Source organism: Hylobates moloch, unplaced genomic scaffold, assembly GCF_009828535.3.
Source record: "Hylobates moloch isolate HMO894 unplaced genomic scaffold, HMol_V3 SCAFFOLD_19, whole genome shotgun sequence".
Lineage (NCBI taxonomy): Eukaryota > Metazoa > Chordata > Mammalia > Primates > Hylobatidae > Hylobates > Hylobates moloch.
The window spans coordinates 34,589,200-34,604,297 of record NW_026652294.1 but is presented as its reverse complement, the minus strand read 5'-3'; the positions used below and the strand labels follow the sequence as shown (position 1 = coordinate 34,604,297).

Below are 15,098 nucleotides of genomic sequence, written 5' to 3'. Positions count from 1 at the left end.
GGTCTTGAACTCCTGACCTCAGGTGATCTGCCTGCCTCGGCTTCCCACCGTGCTGGGATTACAGGTGTGAGCCCCCGCGCCCAGCCACACTGCTAGAAACTTTAAAAGCATCTCATTCGGTTACGTGTCCGCCTGCAGTGGGACAGGTAGTGTGACTGCACCTCACAGTGAGGAAGTGGAGGAGCAGTGGGGTCAGTCACACGCCTGGCAGGATGGCCAGGAGCCCCGTTGGCTGCCTTAGGAGCACCTGCCGGCCCCGCCCCCACTTAGCTTCGGGGCTTTCTGTCCTCATGCTCTTCCCTTCCCTTTTCTGTAGGTGGCTCATTTCCCCTTTAAGAACAACATGAGCTTTGTGGTCCTTGTACCCACCCACTTTGAATGGAACGTGTCCCAGGTACTGGCCAACCTGAGTTGGGACACCCTGCACCCACCTTCGGTGTGGGAGAGGCCCACCAAGGTCCGGCTGCCTAAGCTGTATCTGAAACACCAAATGGACCTGGTGGCCACCCTCAGCCGGCTGGGTAAGGAGGAGGGCGCGGGCCAGGCCCCGAGGTCAGGCCGGGCAGGGCGGGTAAGGAGGAAGCCTCTGGCTGGCAGTGGAGCTGAGTCAGAGCGGCCCTGGGTCTTGCTCTTTTCCAGGGCTTCTGGAGCGGGGAGAGGGTTGGATATGAGCCCCCAGACCCTCTGTCCTAGTGCAAGTTGGGGTGGCCCAGGGAATGGGGATCTGCTTTGCTGCCCATGACCTAGCATTGCAAGGAGAGTCTGGGTAGACAGCCTGGGGTGGCATGTGAGCCCCGCTGGCTCCCCTGGAAGGGGAAGGAGGAGAAGCTGGGGTGTCACACTGTTAAAGAAATGCTGGGTGGAGTGGCTCATGCCTGTAATCCCAGCACGTTGGGAAGCTGAAGTGGGTGGATTGCTTGAGCCCGGGAGTTCGAGACCAGCCTGTGCAACACAGTGAAACCCCATCTCTACAAAAAATACAAAAATTAGCCGGGTGTGGTGCATGCTACTGGGGAGGTTGCGGTAGGAGGACCTCTTGAACCCAGGTGGCTGAGGCTGCAGTGAGCTGTAATTGTGCCACTGCACTCCAGCCTCAGCAACAGAACTAAGACCTTGTCTCAAAAATGAAAATAAAGGCCGGGCATGGTGGCTCACGCCTGTAATCCTAGCACTTTGGGAGGCCAAAGCGGGTGGATCACCTGAGGTCAGGAGTTCGAGACCAGCCTGGCCAACATGGCGAAACCCCATCTCCACTAAAAATACAAAAATTAGCCGGGCATGGTGGCAGACGCCTGTAATCCCAGCTACTCGGGAGGCTGAGGCAGGAGAATCGCTTGAACCTGGGAGGAGGAGGTTGCAGTGAGCTGAGATCGTGCCACTGTACTCCAGCCTGGATGACAGAGTGAGACTCCATCTCAAAAAAAAATTATAATAACTAAAATAAATAAATAAAGCATCCATCCTTCAGCCATTTGCTAAGCAGCTGCTGTATTCCAGGGACTGTACCAGGCACCGGGAGCCCACCACTTATAAACAGCTGAGTCTAATGGGGTGGGCAGACGAGCAATCACATACTTACTACCGCATAAGCGATAAGACAGAGAGGGCTTTTCTCCAGCTCACCTGGGAGAACACTGAAAATGTACCTTGGCTGGACTTTAGAGCTGGGGATCAGGGAAGGCTTCCTGGAGGAGGTGATGTTTAAGCTGAGACTTGGAAACCAAATAGGAATGAAGCAGGGATCTGTGGGTTCAAGCCGTTCCCTGGCCGGGATCTCAGACACCCTCCCAAGCAGCTCCAGGAGCCTGTGGGGCCAAGGGCAGCTCTGACCCGCCGTCTCTGGCCTTGGGCAGGCCTGCAGGAGTTGTTCCAGGTCCCGGACCTGCGTGGGATCTCCGAGCAGAGCCTGGTGGTGTCTGGCATGCAGCACCAGTCCACGCTGGAGCTCAGCGAGGTCGGCGTGGAGGCGGCGGCGGCCACCAGCATCGCCATGTCCCGCATGTCCCTGTCCTCCTTCAGCGTGAACCGCCCCTTCCTCTTCTTCATCTTCGAGGACACCACAGGCCTTCCCCTCTTCGTGGGCAGCGTGAGGAACCCCAACCCCAGTGCACCGCGGGAGTTCAAGGAACAGCAGGATTCCCCGGGCAACAGGGACTTCCTCCAGAGCCTGAAGGGCTTCCCCCGCGGAGACAAGCTTTTCGGCCCTGACTTGAAACTCGCGCCCCCCTTGGAGGAGGATTACCCCCAGTTTGGCAGCCCCAAGTGAGGGGCCGTGGCTGTGGCGTCCAGAGTCCCTGCCTGGACCAGCGTCTCCACTCATGTGACTCTTTCCAATCTGCTTTGTGGCACTGGGGCAGGGGCCGGGGACAGTCTGAGAGAGGCCATTCTTTCCCAACACCTCTTGGGGAGTTTAGGGTGGGGGGTGGCTGGGAGGAGGGCAGGCATCGGGGAGCCGGGAGCCTGACCCTCATCTTTCTTCCAAACGGGCTCAGAGGGTGTCCTGCGCCGGGGCCTCGGCAGGAGGGCGGTGCTTCTAATTCTGCCAGGAGACAGGTTAGCTGCTCCCCACGTCAGCTGGGACACCCCGACTTTTGTTTACCAGAGAAAAAGGGAGGGGGAGCAGGCTGCCTCTGGACTTGTCCCAGGACACCTAGGCTAGGGCAGGGAGAGACGGGCCCTGGTGGTGGCTCGGAGGGCAGAGCGTTGTCCTCAGCCCCACGTGGAACTCGTGTCTGGCACAGCCTGGCCGTGGCCTAACCTGCTGAGAGTCCATCAGCCTCCATCCTACCCCCTGCGCCTTGTCACCCCAGGCTTCCCATGGCTCCTGGAGATCCCAACACTGCCAGCACTTCCCTTCCTTCCTCTCTCCTGTCTCCCTCCTCTGCCCGGGAGCTCAGAAACTGAGGCAGGGAAGGATCCCATGGGCTCCTTCAGGCTGTTTTGTAAGGTTTTTGTAGTGATTTTTATGCCACCTGAATAAAGAATGAATGGGCCTGGCTGGTTTGATGTCACCATTCTGGGCATGGGTGGGGACGAGTGAGGATCGGGGGGAAAGGCAGGGAGGCAGTTGCAGGGTGGACTGTGCTGAGGAACCCTGGGCCCAGCAGGGCCGGCAGCCCGCACAGTGCCACGTTTGGCCTCTGGTCGCTCGCCAGGCACCCTCCTCTGCATGGTCCCCCCTGACCTCGCCAGCCCTCCCCCGGGACACCTCCACGCCAGCCTGGCTCTCCACCCCGTGGTCCCCTCTGACCTTGCCAGCCCTCCCCTGGGACACCTCCACGCCAGCCTGCCTCTGCTCCTGGCCTCCTCTTCTCTCTATGTCTCAGGCAGCCGGCAACAAGGGCGGCTCAGAATAGCGCCAGCCTCCTGGTTTGGGAGAAGAACTGGCAATTACGGAGTTTGTGGAGCTTCTAATTACACACCAGCCCCTCTGCCAGGAGCTGGCGCCCGCCGGCCGGGGGCAGGCTGCCGGGAGTACCCGGCTCCAGCTGGAGACAGTCAGTGTCTGAGGATTTGGGGGAAGCAGGTGGGGAAACCTTGGCACAGGGCTGACACCTTCCTCTGTGCCAGAGCCCAGGAGCTGGGGCAGCGTGGGTGTCCATGTGGGTGGGCACGCTTCCCTGCTGGGGGTGCAGGGGGTCCATGTGGCAGCGGCCACCTGGAGCCCTAATGTGCAGTGGTTAAGAGCAAGTCCCTGGAAGTCAGAGAGGCCTGGCATGGAGTCTTTGCTTCTTGCAAACGAGCAGTGTGGAGAGAGAGACAATCAATCAACAAAGAGAAATAACATGGTCTGTCCGAGGATGCACTGCCGGAGGGCAGTGGTGCAGGTGAAGTGGGGAAGGGGGCGGGGCCGGGAAGAAAAGCCTTGTGAGAAGGTGACAGGGGAGCAGGGCCTCGAAGGGGACGAAGGAGGGCACTGTGGAGGTCCCGGCGAAGTGTGGCCTGGCCGAGGAACGGCATGTGCAGAGGTCCTGCCAGGAGCTCAAGACACACGGGACGTTGAGGCTGGAGTGGAGAGTGAGCAGGAGGAGGAGGAGGAGTCAGGAGCTCAGGACAGATCCTTTAGGCTCTAGGGACACGATAAATAAGCACTGCGGTTTTTGTCTTGTCAAGTCTGTCCTTCTTATTTTTTTGAAAGAGTCTCGCTCTGTAGCCCAGGCTGGAGTGCAGCAGTGCGACCTCGGCTCACTGCAACCTCTGCCTCCCGGGTCCAAGCAATTCTCCTGCCTCAGCCTCCCGAGTAGCTGAGATTACAGGCGTCCGCCACCACGCACTGCTAATTTTTGTATTTTAGTAGAGACGGGGTTTTGCCATGTTGGCCAGGCTGGTCTCGAACTCCTGACCTCGGGTGGTCCGCCTGCCTCGGCCTCCCGCAGTGGTGTGAGCCACTATGCCCTGCAGCACTTGCCCAGTCTTTCTCAGCGTTCCCCTCCTCTCCACTGCAGCTCCCAGTGCCCCGGCCTGGGCCTCGTCTTCACTTCCTGGGATCCCTGACATTGCCTGCTGGGCTCTCCCTGTCTCTGGTCTGGCTGCCTTCACTGTAACCTCCACCCAGCAGCTTCCTCTTCAGCACCTCCCGTGAACCCAGCAGAACACCAAGCCCAGGGGATCAGCAATGAACAGGCAGACGCTGCACTCCAGCCTGGGCGACAGAGCGAGACTCCGCCTGAAAAAAAAAAAAAGGACCAGGCCGGGCGCAATGGCTCATGCCTGTAATCCCAGCACTTTGGGAGGCCGAGGCGGTGGATCATGAGGTCAGGAGCTCAAGACCAGCCTGGCCAACATGGTGAAACCCCGTCTCTACTGAAAAATACAAAAATTAGCTGGGCGTGGTGGCGGGCGCCTGTAGTCCCAGCTACTCGGGAGGCTGAGGCAGGAGAATGGCGTGAACCCAGGAGGCGGAGTTTGCAGTGAATCAAGATCGCGCCACTGCACTCCAGCCTGGGCGACAGAGCGAGACTATGCCTATGCCTCAAAAAAAAAAAAAAAAAAAAAAGGGGGGACCAGATACAGAAAACAGAAGGAGACATAATATGAAGGAAATTGGAGAGCTTTTGGGATACTGAGTAACTCAGGGGAGGCCTTTCCCAGGGGACATTTAGCTGAGAGATAGAGAGTATGAAGACCTCACCGTTCAGAAACACGGGAAGAGGCAGCAGCCCAGGCAAAGGCCTTTGGGGCAGGAAAGGGCTTGGATCACTGGAGAAGCAGAAAGATGGCCAGTGTGACCAGAGTGTGACAAAGTCAGAGAAAACTGGGAAGATGGAGCTGGAGACATAGGCGGGGCCAGATCACGAGGGTCCTCGCAGACCAGAGCAAGCGTTTGGATTTTATTCCAAGTATGAAGGGAAGCTGCTGAAGGGTGTTTTCCTTTACAATTTTTCGTTGAAATAGAATATGCAAAGTACACAAGTCTTAACTACATGTAAGCTTAATGAATGTTTCCATGAACCAAATACCGCTGTGCAACCATCACCAGCTCAAGACACGAACCCCTCTCCCTCCTCCTGACTGCCAGTAACATAGTGGTTCAGCTCAAGAAACAGAACTCTTTTGACTTCCCGTAACATAGCGGGTTTTTTGTTTTTTGGGTTTTTTTTTAAGAGACAAGGTCTTGCTCTGTCGCCCAGGCTGGATGGAGTGCAGTGGTGCGATCACAGCTCACGGCAGCCTCGACATCCTGGGCTCAAGCAACCATCCTGCCTTGGCCTCCCAAATGTTGGGATTATAGGCATGAGCCACTGTGCCTGGGATCTATTCATCTTTAATGTCAAGCAGGCAATTGAATATTTGATCAGGGATAGAATTGTCTATTTGGGGGTACGCAGATGCGCTTCATGTCATGGTACCGGGCCGGGCGTGGTGGCTCACGCCTATAATCCCAGCACTTTGGGAGGCCGAGGCAGGCAGATCACTTGAGGTCAGGAGTTCGAGACCAGCCTGGCTAACACAATGAAACCCCGTCTCTACTAAAAATACCAAAAATTAGCCGGGCACGGTGGCTCATGCCTGTAATCCCAGCCAGTCAGGAGGCTGAGGCAGGAGAATCAGTTGAATCCGGGAGGTGGAGGTTGCAGTGAGCCAAGATGGTGCTTCTGCATTCCAGCCTGGGGGACAGAGTGAGACTCCATCTCAAAAAAAAAGAAGAAGGCGGGGAAGGATCCCTGAGGGCCAGACACGCTGACTCTGCAGGAGACGACACATGCTTCTCACAGGGGTCGGACAAAAGAGAACTCTTCTGTATAATTTATGATTTTAAGATTTTTATTTATTACTATTTTTTATAGAGGCAAGCATTTTTCACCATGTGGCCCAGGCCGGTCTCCAACTCCTGGGCTCAAGTGTGCTGGGATTATAGGCATGAGTCACCACACCTGGCCCAGAAACTTTACTAAGGACTTATTTAAATGATTTGCTTATTTGTGAATAGGTATTTTGTTCATGTGGTTCACAACTCAAAAGCAACAAAAAGCACCCAGTGAAAAGCCTTCCTCTCATTCTGATTTCCAGTCACTGGATTCTACTCTTGGGATGCAGTGTTTTTAATCTCTTTTTTTGTATCCTTTTGGAAATAGTATTCTGCTTTAAAAAGCAAATACAGGCCGGGTATGGTGGCTCACCCCTGTAATCCCGGCACTTTGGGAGGCCGAGGCAGGTGGTCACCTAAGGTCAGGAGTTCAAGACCAGCCTGGCCAATATGGTGAAACCTTGTCTGTACCAAAAAAAAAAAAAAAAATTAGCTGGGCGTGGTGGAGTGCTCCTGTAATCCCAGCTACTCAGGAGGCTGAGGCAGGAGAATCGCTCGAACCTGGGAGGCAGAGGTTGCAGTGAGCTGAGATTGTGCCACTGCACTGCAGCCTGGGCCACAGAGCAAGGCCCCATCTCAAAAAAACAAAACAAAACAAAAGCTAATACAAACACACATATACAACAGGCAAAACTACAAACATTTTATTTTATTATTATTATTTTTTTAGTAGAGACAAGGTTTCACCACGTTGGCCAGGCTGGTCTCAAACTCCTGACCTCAGGTGATCTGCCCGCCTTGGTCTCCCAATTGTGAGGATTACAGGCATGAGCCACCACACCCGGCCTAAAATTGTAAACATTTTAGAAGAAAGTATAGATGAATCCCTTTGTGATCTCCGGGAAGAAGAGATTTTTAAAAAAATATACCAAAAGAAGCACAAATTATAAGAGAAAAGATTGAAAATGTTGGTATTAAAATTAAAAACTTGTTTCCCTGAAAAGAAACCACAAAACAAGCCTGTGTAACCCACGACCCACAGGCTGCATATGGCCCAGGATGGCTTTGAATGCAGCCCAACACAACTTCGTAAACTTTCTTAAAACATTATGAGATTTTTTAAAGATTTTGTTTTGTTTTTTGTTTTTTTTTTAGCTCGTTAGGTATCATTAGTGTTAGTATATTTTATGTGTGGCCCAAGACAATTCTTCTTCCAATCTGTCTCAGGGGAGCCAAAAGATTGGACACCCCTGCCATAAAAATGAAAAGACAATGGCCGGGCGTGGTGGCTCACGCCTGTAATCCCAGCACTTTGGGAGGCTGAGGTGGGTGGATCACCTGAGGTCAGGAGTTTGAGACCAGCCTGACCAACATGGTGAAACCCTGTCTCTACTAAAAATACAAAAATTAGCCGGGCGTGCTGGTGCATGCCTATAGTCCCAACTACTCAGGAGGCTGAGGCAGGAGAACCTCTTGAACTCAGGAGGCGGAGGTTGCAGTGAGCCGAGATTGCACCACTGCACTCCAGCCTGGGTGACAGAGTGAGACTCCATTGGAAAAAAAAAAAGTGTGATACATTGACCTAAGGTTTAAGAACATGCAAACTGATACCATATATCACTTGGGGACAAAAACTTACATGGTAAAAGTAAAAAGAAATGTATGAAAATAATAAAAATCAAATTCAAGATGGTGGTTATGGTGATAGGGGAAGAACTGAGGTGGAAATAAAAGGTTGTCACTATATTCAGAAATTTTTCTTTCTTTTTTTCTTTTTTCTTTTTTTGAGACGGAATCTCCCTCTGTCGCCCAGGCTGGAGTGCAGTGGTGTGATCTCAGCTCACTGCAACCTCCGCCTCCCAGGTTCAAGTGATTCTCCTGCCTCAGCCTCCTGAGTAGCTGGGACTACAGGTGCGCGCCACCACACCTGGGTAATTTTGTTTGTATTTTTAGTAGACATGGGGTTTCACCATGTTGGCTAGGCTGGTCTTGAACCCCTGACCTCAGGTGATCCACCTGCCTTGGTCTCCCAAAGTGCTGGGATAACAAGCGTGAGCCACTGCGCCCAGCTTTGTTTGCATTTTTAGGTGAGACAGGGTTTCACCATGTTGGCCAGGTTGGTCTTGAACTCCTGACCTCAGGTGATGCACCTGCCTCAGTCTCCCAAAGTGCTGGATTACAGGCGTGAGCCCCTGCGCCCAGCCCCTGAAGGAAAATGTAAAGGAAGAGGAAGGTGTGCAAATGTGTGTGCCTTGGGCGTAATGGATGGCGGTGCAGCAGTGGGTTAAAGTTAACACGAGACAGTGATGCAATCACAGAATCCAAATTGAGTGCAGGTCGCTTTAAGAAAGGAGTAGCTGTAATCTGAAGCCTGCTGGATACTGGATTAGAAGGCAGCAAAAAAAGCTCTTGTGCTGGCTGGAGCCCCCTCAGCGTGCAGGCTTAGAGGGACTAGGCTGGGTGTGGAGCTGCAGCGTATCCACAGGTAAAGCAGCTCCCTGGCTGCTCTGATGCCAGGGACGACGGGAGAGGCTCCCCTGGGCTGGGGGGACAGGGGAGAGGCAGGGGCACTCCAGGGAGCAGAAAAGAGTAATGCAAGGGAGAGGAAATGGTGCAGGAGAGGAAATGGAGAGGAAAAGCAGCCCCTGCAATTTGGGCACAAGGGTGAGTGGATGAGAGAGGGCAGAGGGAGCTGGGGGGATGAGGCCGAAGGCCAGGACCCAGTGATCCCCAAATCCCACTGCACCGACGGAAGAGGCTGGAAAGGCTTTTGAATGAAGTGAGTGGGAAACAGTGGATGGGGCGGTCGTGGGGAGGAAAGGGGAGCTAAGCTGCTGGGTCGGGTCTGAGCAGCACCCCAGGACTGGAGTCCGAGGCAGGGAGGTTCCCGGGAGCTGCTTCCACCAAAGGCAGTTAGGAAGGCGGCCGCCCTGCAGCCCAGCCCTGGCCCCTGCTCCCTGGGCTCCTTGCTACTTTTTCAAAATCAGCTGGTGCTGACTGCTAAGGCAATTTCCCAGCACCACCAAACCGCTGGCCTCGGCACCCTGGCTGAGGGCTGGGATGGAGGACAGCTGGGTCCTTCTAGCCAGCCCCCACCCACTCTCTTTGGCTAAATGAGTCAAGGCTGGGAGACCAAAGAGGTTGTGGCCTCTGGCAAACAATGAGCACTATTTAGCCCGGCAGGTGTGTAGGGCATGGGGGCCCAGCTGCCAGTGCTGGAGAGAAGGGCCGTCTGAGATGCACCCTTTCTGCTGCCTGTGCCGAGCCACCCGGAGGGGTAGGTCTCACAGGAATTCCCAGAAACCCCGCCCCGTCCAGCCTAGGCCCCCACCCGGCATTAGCTAACCCGACGTTAGCCTCCAGGTTCCGTGGGGTTGGGGGGCAGGGAGTCCTATTCTTGGGGCTGCTGCCTCTGGGGTGTGGGGAAGTGCAACTCTACGGCACCCTGGGCTGACTCATTCAGCTTCTAAAGCTTCAGGAAACATTGTTTGGGGCTGGGTCACCATGGGTGGGCCAGAGAGGACCCCTCAATCCCCTCCAGAGAGCCAGGGGAGGGGGAGGTGCCCTTCCCCACGCTATCTCCGGGGCCCACTGCCATGTGGCTGAAGGCTGTGCGGTTCTGGGAAGAGGAGGAGGCGGCCGTGGAGGGTGTTTGTCTCCTAACTGGGCTTAATCTGAAACACATGTATTGGCTTGAGTTGATCCGCCTAACTTGGAGGCAAGATCACAAAAGTTCCTGTGTTTCTTGATGTGGGCAATTGTCAGAAAATCAGGCCTGACCTTGGCCCAGCAGGGAGGGTGTCTGCCTCTCCCCGAGCCCTCCCCCGCCTGCTACAAAGGAGTGGGGCTTGGATACTGCCCTTTGGACAGGATGGCATCATTGCCTGTGGCCGCAGCCAGCCAGCAGTCGCCTGCTCAGCCCGTGAGCAACCTCTGTGGACAGGGTATTGCGTGTGTGCTGAGGGGCGCCCATGCAGACCCCCACGCTCTGCCCTCCCCCTGCGCTTGTAGGGTTTTCAATCAGCTCTCCTCTTCCCTTATCCAGACGGCTTGAGGTGCAGGATTCAGACTTGCCGTTAATATTCCGGGTCCCTGTGTCTAGCTCGGGGCCACCTTTGGACCCATGTCCCTTCCCTGCCTGGCTCCCTCGCCTCACCTCAGCCTACCCACATTGTGACAATCACCTACCACCTGATCTGGGGTTTGGGCCTAGATTCTGTAGGGACCAAGACTGAAGTCTCTCCTTCAAGTCCATTTGACTTGTGACTTTAGTTTCCTTAAATACTATGCCAGGATAATGGGCAGGGATGGTGGCTCACGCTGGTAATCCTGACACTTTGGGATGCTGGTGGATCACCTGAGATCAGGATTCGAGGCCAGCCTGGCCAACATGGTGAAACCCCATCTCTACTAAAACATAAAGATTAACCAGGTGTGGTTGCAGGCACCTGTAATCCCAGCTACTCAGGAGACTGAGGCAGGAGAATTGCTTGAACCCGGGAGGTGGAAGTTGCACTGAGCTGAGATCACACCACTGCACTTTAGCCTGGGCAACAAGAGTGAAATTCTGTCTCAAAAAAAAAAAAAACCGAAAAACCCAAAAAACAAAACAAAAAAACTATGCCGGGATGAGTCTGTCTCCTCCCTTAATTTCTTACTTGGGCCAGAGGAACTAGAACTAACAACTTTTCTTCTAGCCTTGCCTCCTGTGTACCTCACAAATTTTTGGTTTCTAATAAACCAGTCTGCAGAGGCTCGGGAGGCAGGCTCCTGGCAGCTGGGTGGGGCTGGCCGCAGGCCTGGATGGTGGTGAGGGCTCTATCCTGCACTGCAGAAAGCTTTTCCTGTTGTCTACACGCAAGTTTTCTCCCTGCACGTCAGGGCAGGCATGTGCAAGAGCAGCTGGCTGGGAACGCGGAGGTCTGCGGCTCAAGGCGGGGTTTAGAAAGAAAACCAGGCTGCTTCCTGCTGCCCGTCCTGCCTTAAGCTGAGTAAACTCAAAGGCAATCTCTTTCGTGCCCCACAATATTGTCCAGTGGATTATCAGATTTAATTTTAAAGACTAGAGCCAACAATCACACAATGTCCTCCCAAATTTTCTGATCCCGTTTGTTCTGGGAAGTCAAAAAGTGCGTGTGCTGTGTGGGTGGATGTTTGTGTTTATAAATGGATAATGAAGGGTGATGTGTGGGGGGCCAGGGCAGGGGAGACAATGTCATTCAGATTCTACATTTTTTTCTTTGTTTTTTTTTTTTTTTTTTTTTTTTGAGGTGGAGTCTTGCTCTGTTGCCCAGCCTGGAGTGCCGTGGCACGATCTCGGCTCACTGCAACCTCTGCCTCCTGGATTCAAGCGATTCTCCTGCCTTAGGCTCCCAAGTAGCTAGGATTACAGGCACGCGCCACCGTACCTGGCTAATTGTTGTATTTTTAGTAGAGATGGAGTTTCTCCGTGTTGGCCAGGATGGTCTCAAACTCCTGACTTCAGGTGATCTACCCGCCTCTGCCTCTCAAAGTGCTGGGATTACAGGCGTGAGCCACTGCGCTTGGCCTTTTTTTTTTTTTTTTTTTTTTTGAGGTGGAGTTTTCACTCTTGTTGCCCAGGCTGGAGTGCAGTGGTGCGATCTTGGCTCACTGCAACCTCCACCTCCCAAGTTCAAGCAATTCTCCAGCCTTAGCCCTCCAAGTAGCTGGAACTACAGGTGTGTGCCACTACGCCTGGCTAATTTATTTTATTTTATTTATTTATTTTTGAGACTAAGTCTTCCTCTGTAGCCCAGGCTGGAGTGCAGTGGCACAATCTTGGCTCACTGCAACCTCTGCCTCCTGGGTTCAAGTGATTCTCCTGCCTCAGCCTCCTGAGTAACTGGGATTACAGGGGCCTGCCACCACGCCTGGCTACTTTTTGTATTTTTAGTATAGATGGGGTTTCACCATGTTGGCCAGGCTGGTCTCGAACTCCTGACCTCAGGCTATCCGCCTGCCTCAGCCTCCCAAAGTGTTGGGATTACAGGCGTGAGCCACTGCGCTCAGTAGTTTTATTTTAATAGTAGGTTATTTTATTTCCATTTTACAAGAGAAAACATGGTGATTTAGAGAGCTACTAAGACACAGCACTGCGACCATGTGTGATGGCGGGCGCCTGCAGTCCCAGCTACTCAGGAGGCTGAGGCAGGAGAATCACATGAGGTCAGGAGCTCCAGGCTGTAGGGTGCTATGGTTGTGCCTGTGAATAGCCACTACACTCCAGCCTGGGCACCGCAGCAAGACCTTGTCTCCCAAAAAAAAAAAAGACACAGAATTGAAATGTGAACCCAGGCTCTCTGACCCTAGGCCCTGCACTCCTGACCATGGGAGAAACAGCTCTTGAAAGGGGACTGTGGGAGAAGGGAATGAGCTGCCTTGTGAGGCCACAGAATTCCAAAGACAGCTTGAGAATTTGGAGGGACAGCAGGTGCCAGACTGGGTGCCTCTATGCTTGGTATCCGGTGATTCCGTGGAGGAGACCTGGGTTCTGCCCCATTCTCCTGGGAGGGGTTGCCCCAAGTCTTATCACCGGAGTGGGTCAGCTGCCTCCAGCATACACTTGTGCTGGGCCATGCTCCACGTGGAGAAGCCCTGCTGGGCTGGGGCCCCACTGCTCTGGATCTTTAAAAGATATTGGTTCAGGGGCCAGGTGTGATGGCACACGCCTATAACCCTAGCACTTTGGGAGGCTGAGGCGTGCGGATAGCCTGAGGTCAGGAGGTTGAGACAAGCCTGGTGAATGTGGTGAAACCCCATCGCTATTAAAATACAAAAAATTAGCCCGGCATGGTGGCACATGCCTGTAATTCCAGCTACTTGGGAGGTTGAGGCGGGAGAATCGCTTGAACCCAGGAGGCGGAGGTTGCAGTGAGCCAAGATCGCTCCACTGTACTCCAGCCTGGGCAACAGAGCCAGACTCTGTTTCAAAAAATAAAATAAAATATAAATAAATAAATAATAAATAAATAAAAGCTTTAGGTTTAAAGGAGGGTCCCCTGACGCAGACAGTGGAACAAAAGCACAAGCTCATGGTATGACTGTGGGCCCCGAGGCAGGGGGAGGGGTGGGAGAACCTTGCTGGGAGGGATGGGCCATCAAGCTGAGGGTCCACTTCCGGGGGCCTGGTGGGGTGAGGGGTGGTCGCTGCGGGGGGTGGGGAAAGTGCCTAGCCCTGCCCAACCCCTGGGCCCTGGCTGGGGTTGCCAGGAAGGGGCAGCGGGGCAGTGCAGTGGGGGAGGAGAGCGGCTTGCTGCCTTATGCTTTTCTTGCAGGCCCCAGGATGCAGGTCCTGGTGCTACTCCTGTGCATTGGAGCCCTCCTCGGGCACAGCAGCTGCCAGAACCCCGCCAGCCCCCCGGAGGAGGTCAGTAGGCGGGCGGGGAGGGCGTGGTCAGCGTTCCCAGCCCCTCCTTGGCAGGCAGCACGGGAGGACAGGGAACCCGGACCCAGGTTCCAGGCCAGGCTTGGGCCTTTATTTCTCCAGGGCTGCAGTTTCTCCAGCAACAAAACAGAGGGAAAATGTCTTGCCTCGCCTTTCAGGGGATGGAGTGGGGACAAGAATAAAATCCCAAAAAAGTAAAAATCTGAAGCACTTTTAACAAGCCCAGGGCGATTCTCCTGCCTCAGCCTCCCAAGCAGCTAGGATTACAGGCACGCACCACCACGCCCGGCTCATTTTGTATTTTTAGTAGAGACAGGGGTTTCTCCATGTTGGTCAGGCTGGTCTCGAACTCCCGACCTCAAGTGATTCACCCGCCTCGGCCTCCCAAAGTGCTGGGATGACAGGTGTGAGCCACCGCGCCCGGCCAGGATCTCTTCTCGTTACCTTGTCTTCCTAGTGGGGGCTCCACTGAGCAGGTCACGTTCCCAGACATTTGTTCAGATACTGACCAGGCTGTGGCAGGGAGCGAGGGTATGGACTGACCTCTCTCCTGCCCAGAAAGGGCACAGCTGGGTTCCCAAGGCAGATACAGGCACATGGAGGGAAGCCTGGGCCATATGAGTGTTACGGGGCGAGTGTTGGCGGTGGCCCACCCTTGAGGGACAAGAGCAGCTGGGCATCTTGGCGAGAGCCCTGGACTTTTGTGAGGTCAGAGTATGAATTCTGCGTCTCCCTCCTCCTAGCTTTGTGACCCTAGACAACTCTTACCTCAGTCTTTGCTTCCTTGCCTTTGAAATGGGATAAAAACACCCATTCTACAGGGCCATGTGGCCACTCATTTATTTCTCATCTACCAAACACCTACTCGACAGGTGCTGGCAATGGGTGGAAATAAAAAAGACTCAGTTCTGCCGGGCATGGCGGCTCACGCCTGTAATCCCAGCAGTGTGAGAGGCTGAGCAGGAGGATCGCTTGAATCCAGGAGTTTGAGACCAGTGTGGGCAACATAGTGAGCCCACCGTCTCTACAAAAAAGCAAAAATTACCAGGCGTGGTGGCACGTGCTTGTGGTACTACCCACTTGGGAAGCTGAGGTGGGAGGATCACTTGAGCCCATGAGATTAAGACTGCAGTGAGGGGCCAGGCGTGGTGGCTCATGCCTGTAATCGCGGCACTTTGGGAGGCCGAGGCAGGTGGATCACAAGGTCAGGAGATTGAGACCATCCTGGCTAACACGGTGAAACCCCGTGTCTACTAAATATACAAAAAATTAGCTGGGTGTGGTGGCAGGCGTCTGTATAGTCCCAGCTACTCGGGAGGCTGAGGCAGGAGAATGCCGTGAACCCAGGAGGTGGAGGTTGCAGTGAGTGAGCCGAGATCGCACCACTGCACTCCAGCCTGGGAGATGGAGCGAGACTCCATCTAAAAAAAAAAAAAAAAAAAAAAA

General features: G+C 54.2%; 2 protein-coding genes across 2 annotated transcripts in view; both read left to right on the top strand.

Moving 5' to 3' along the window:
- SERPINF2 (serpin family F member 2) overlaps window positions 1-2,976 on the top strand; it is a 10,177-nt gene extending 7,201 nt beyond the window's left edge. The window contains exons 8-9 of the mRNA XM_032139002.2: window positions 317-521; window positions 1,854-2,976. Coding sequence (XP_031994893.1) covers window positions 317-521; window positions 1,854-2,266 — 618 coding nt within the window. The 3' untranslated portion in view covers window positions 2,267-2,976. The remainder of the gene's footprint in view (window positions 1-316; window positions 522-1,853) is intronic.
- A 5,627-nt stretch (window positions 2,977-8,603) lies between these two features.
- SERPINF1 (serpin family F member 1) overlaps window positions 8,604-15,098 on the top strand; it is a 15,237-nt gene continuing 8,742 nt past the window's right edge. Inside the window, exons 1-2 of the mRNA XM_032138998.2 lie at window positions 8,604-8,732; window positions 13,543-13,634. Of these exons, the coding sequence (XP_031994889.1) occupies window positions 13,551-13,634 (84 nt within the window). The 5' untranslated portion in view covers window positions 8,604-8,732; window positions 13,543-13,550. The remainder of the gene's footprint in view (window positions 8,733-13,542; window positions 13,635-15,098) is intronic.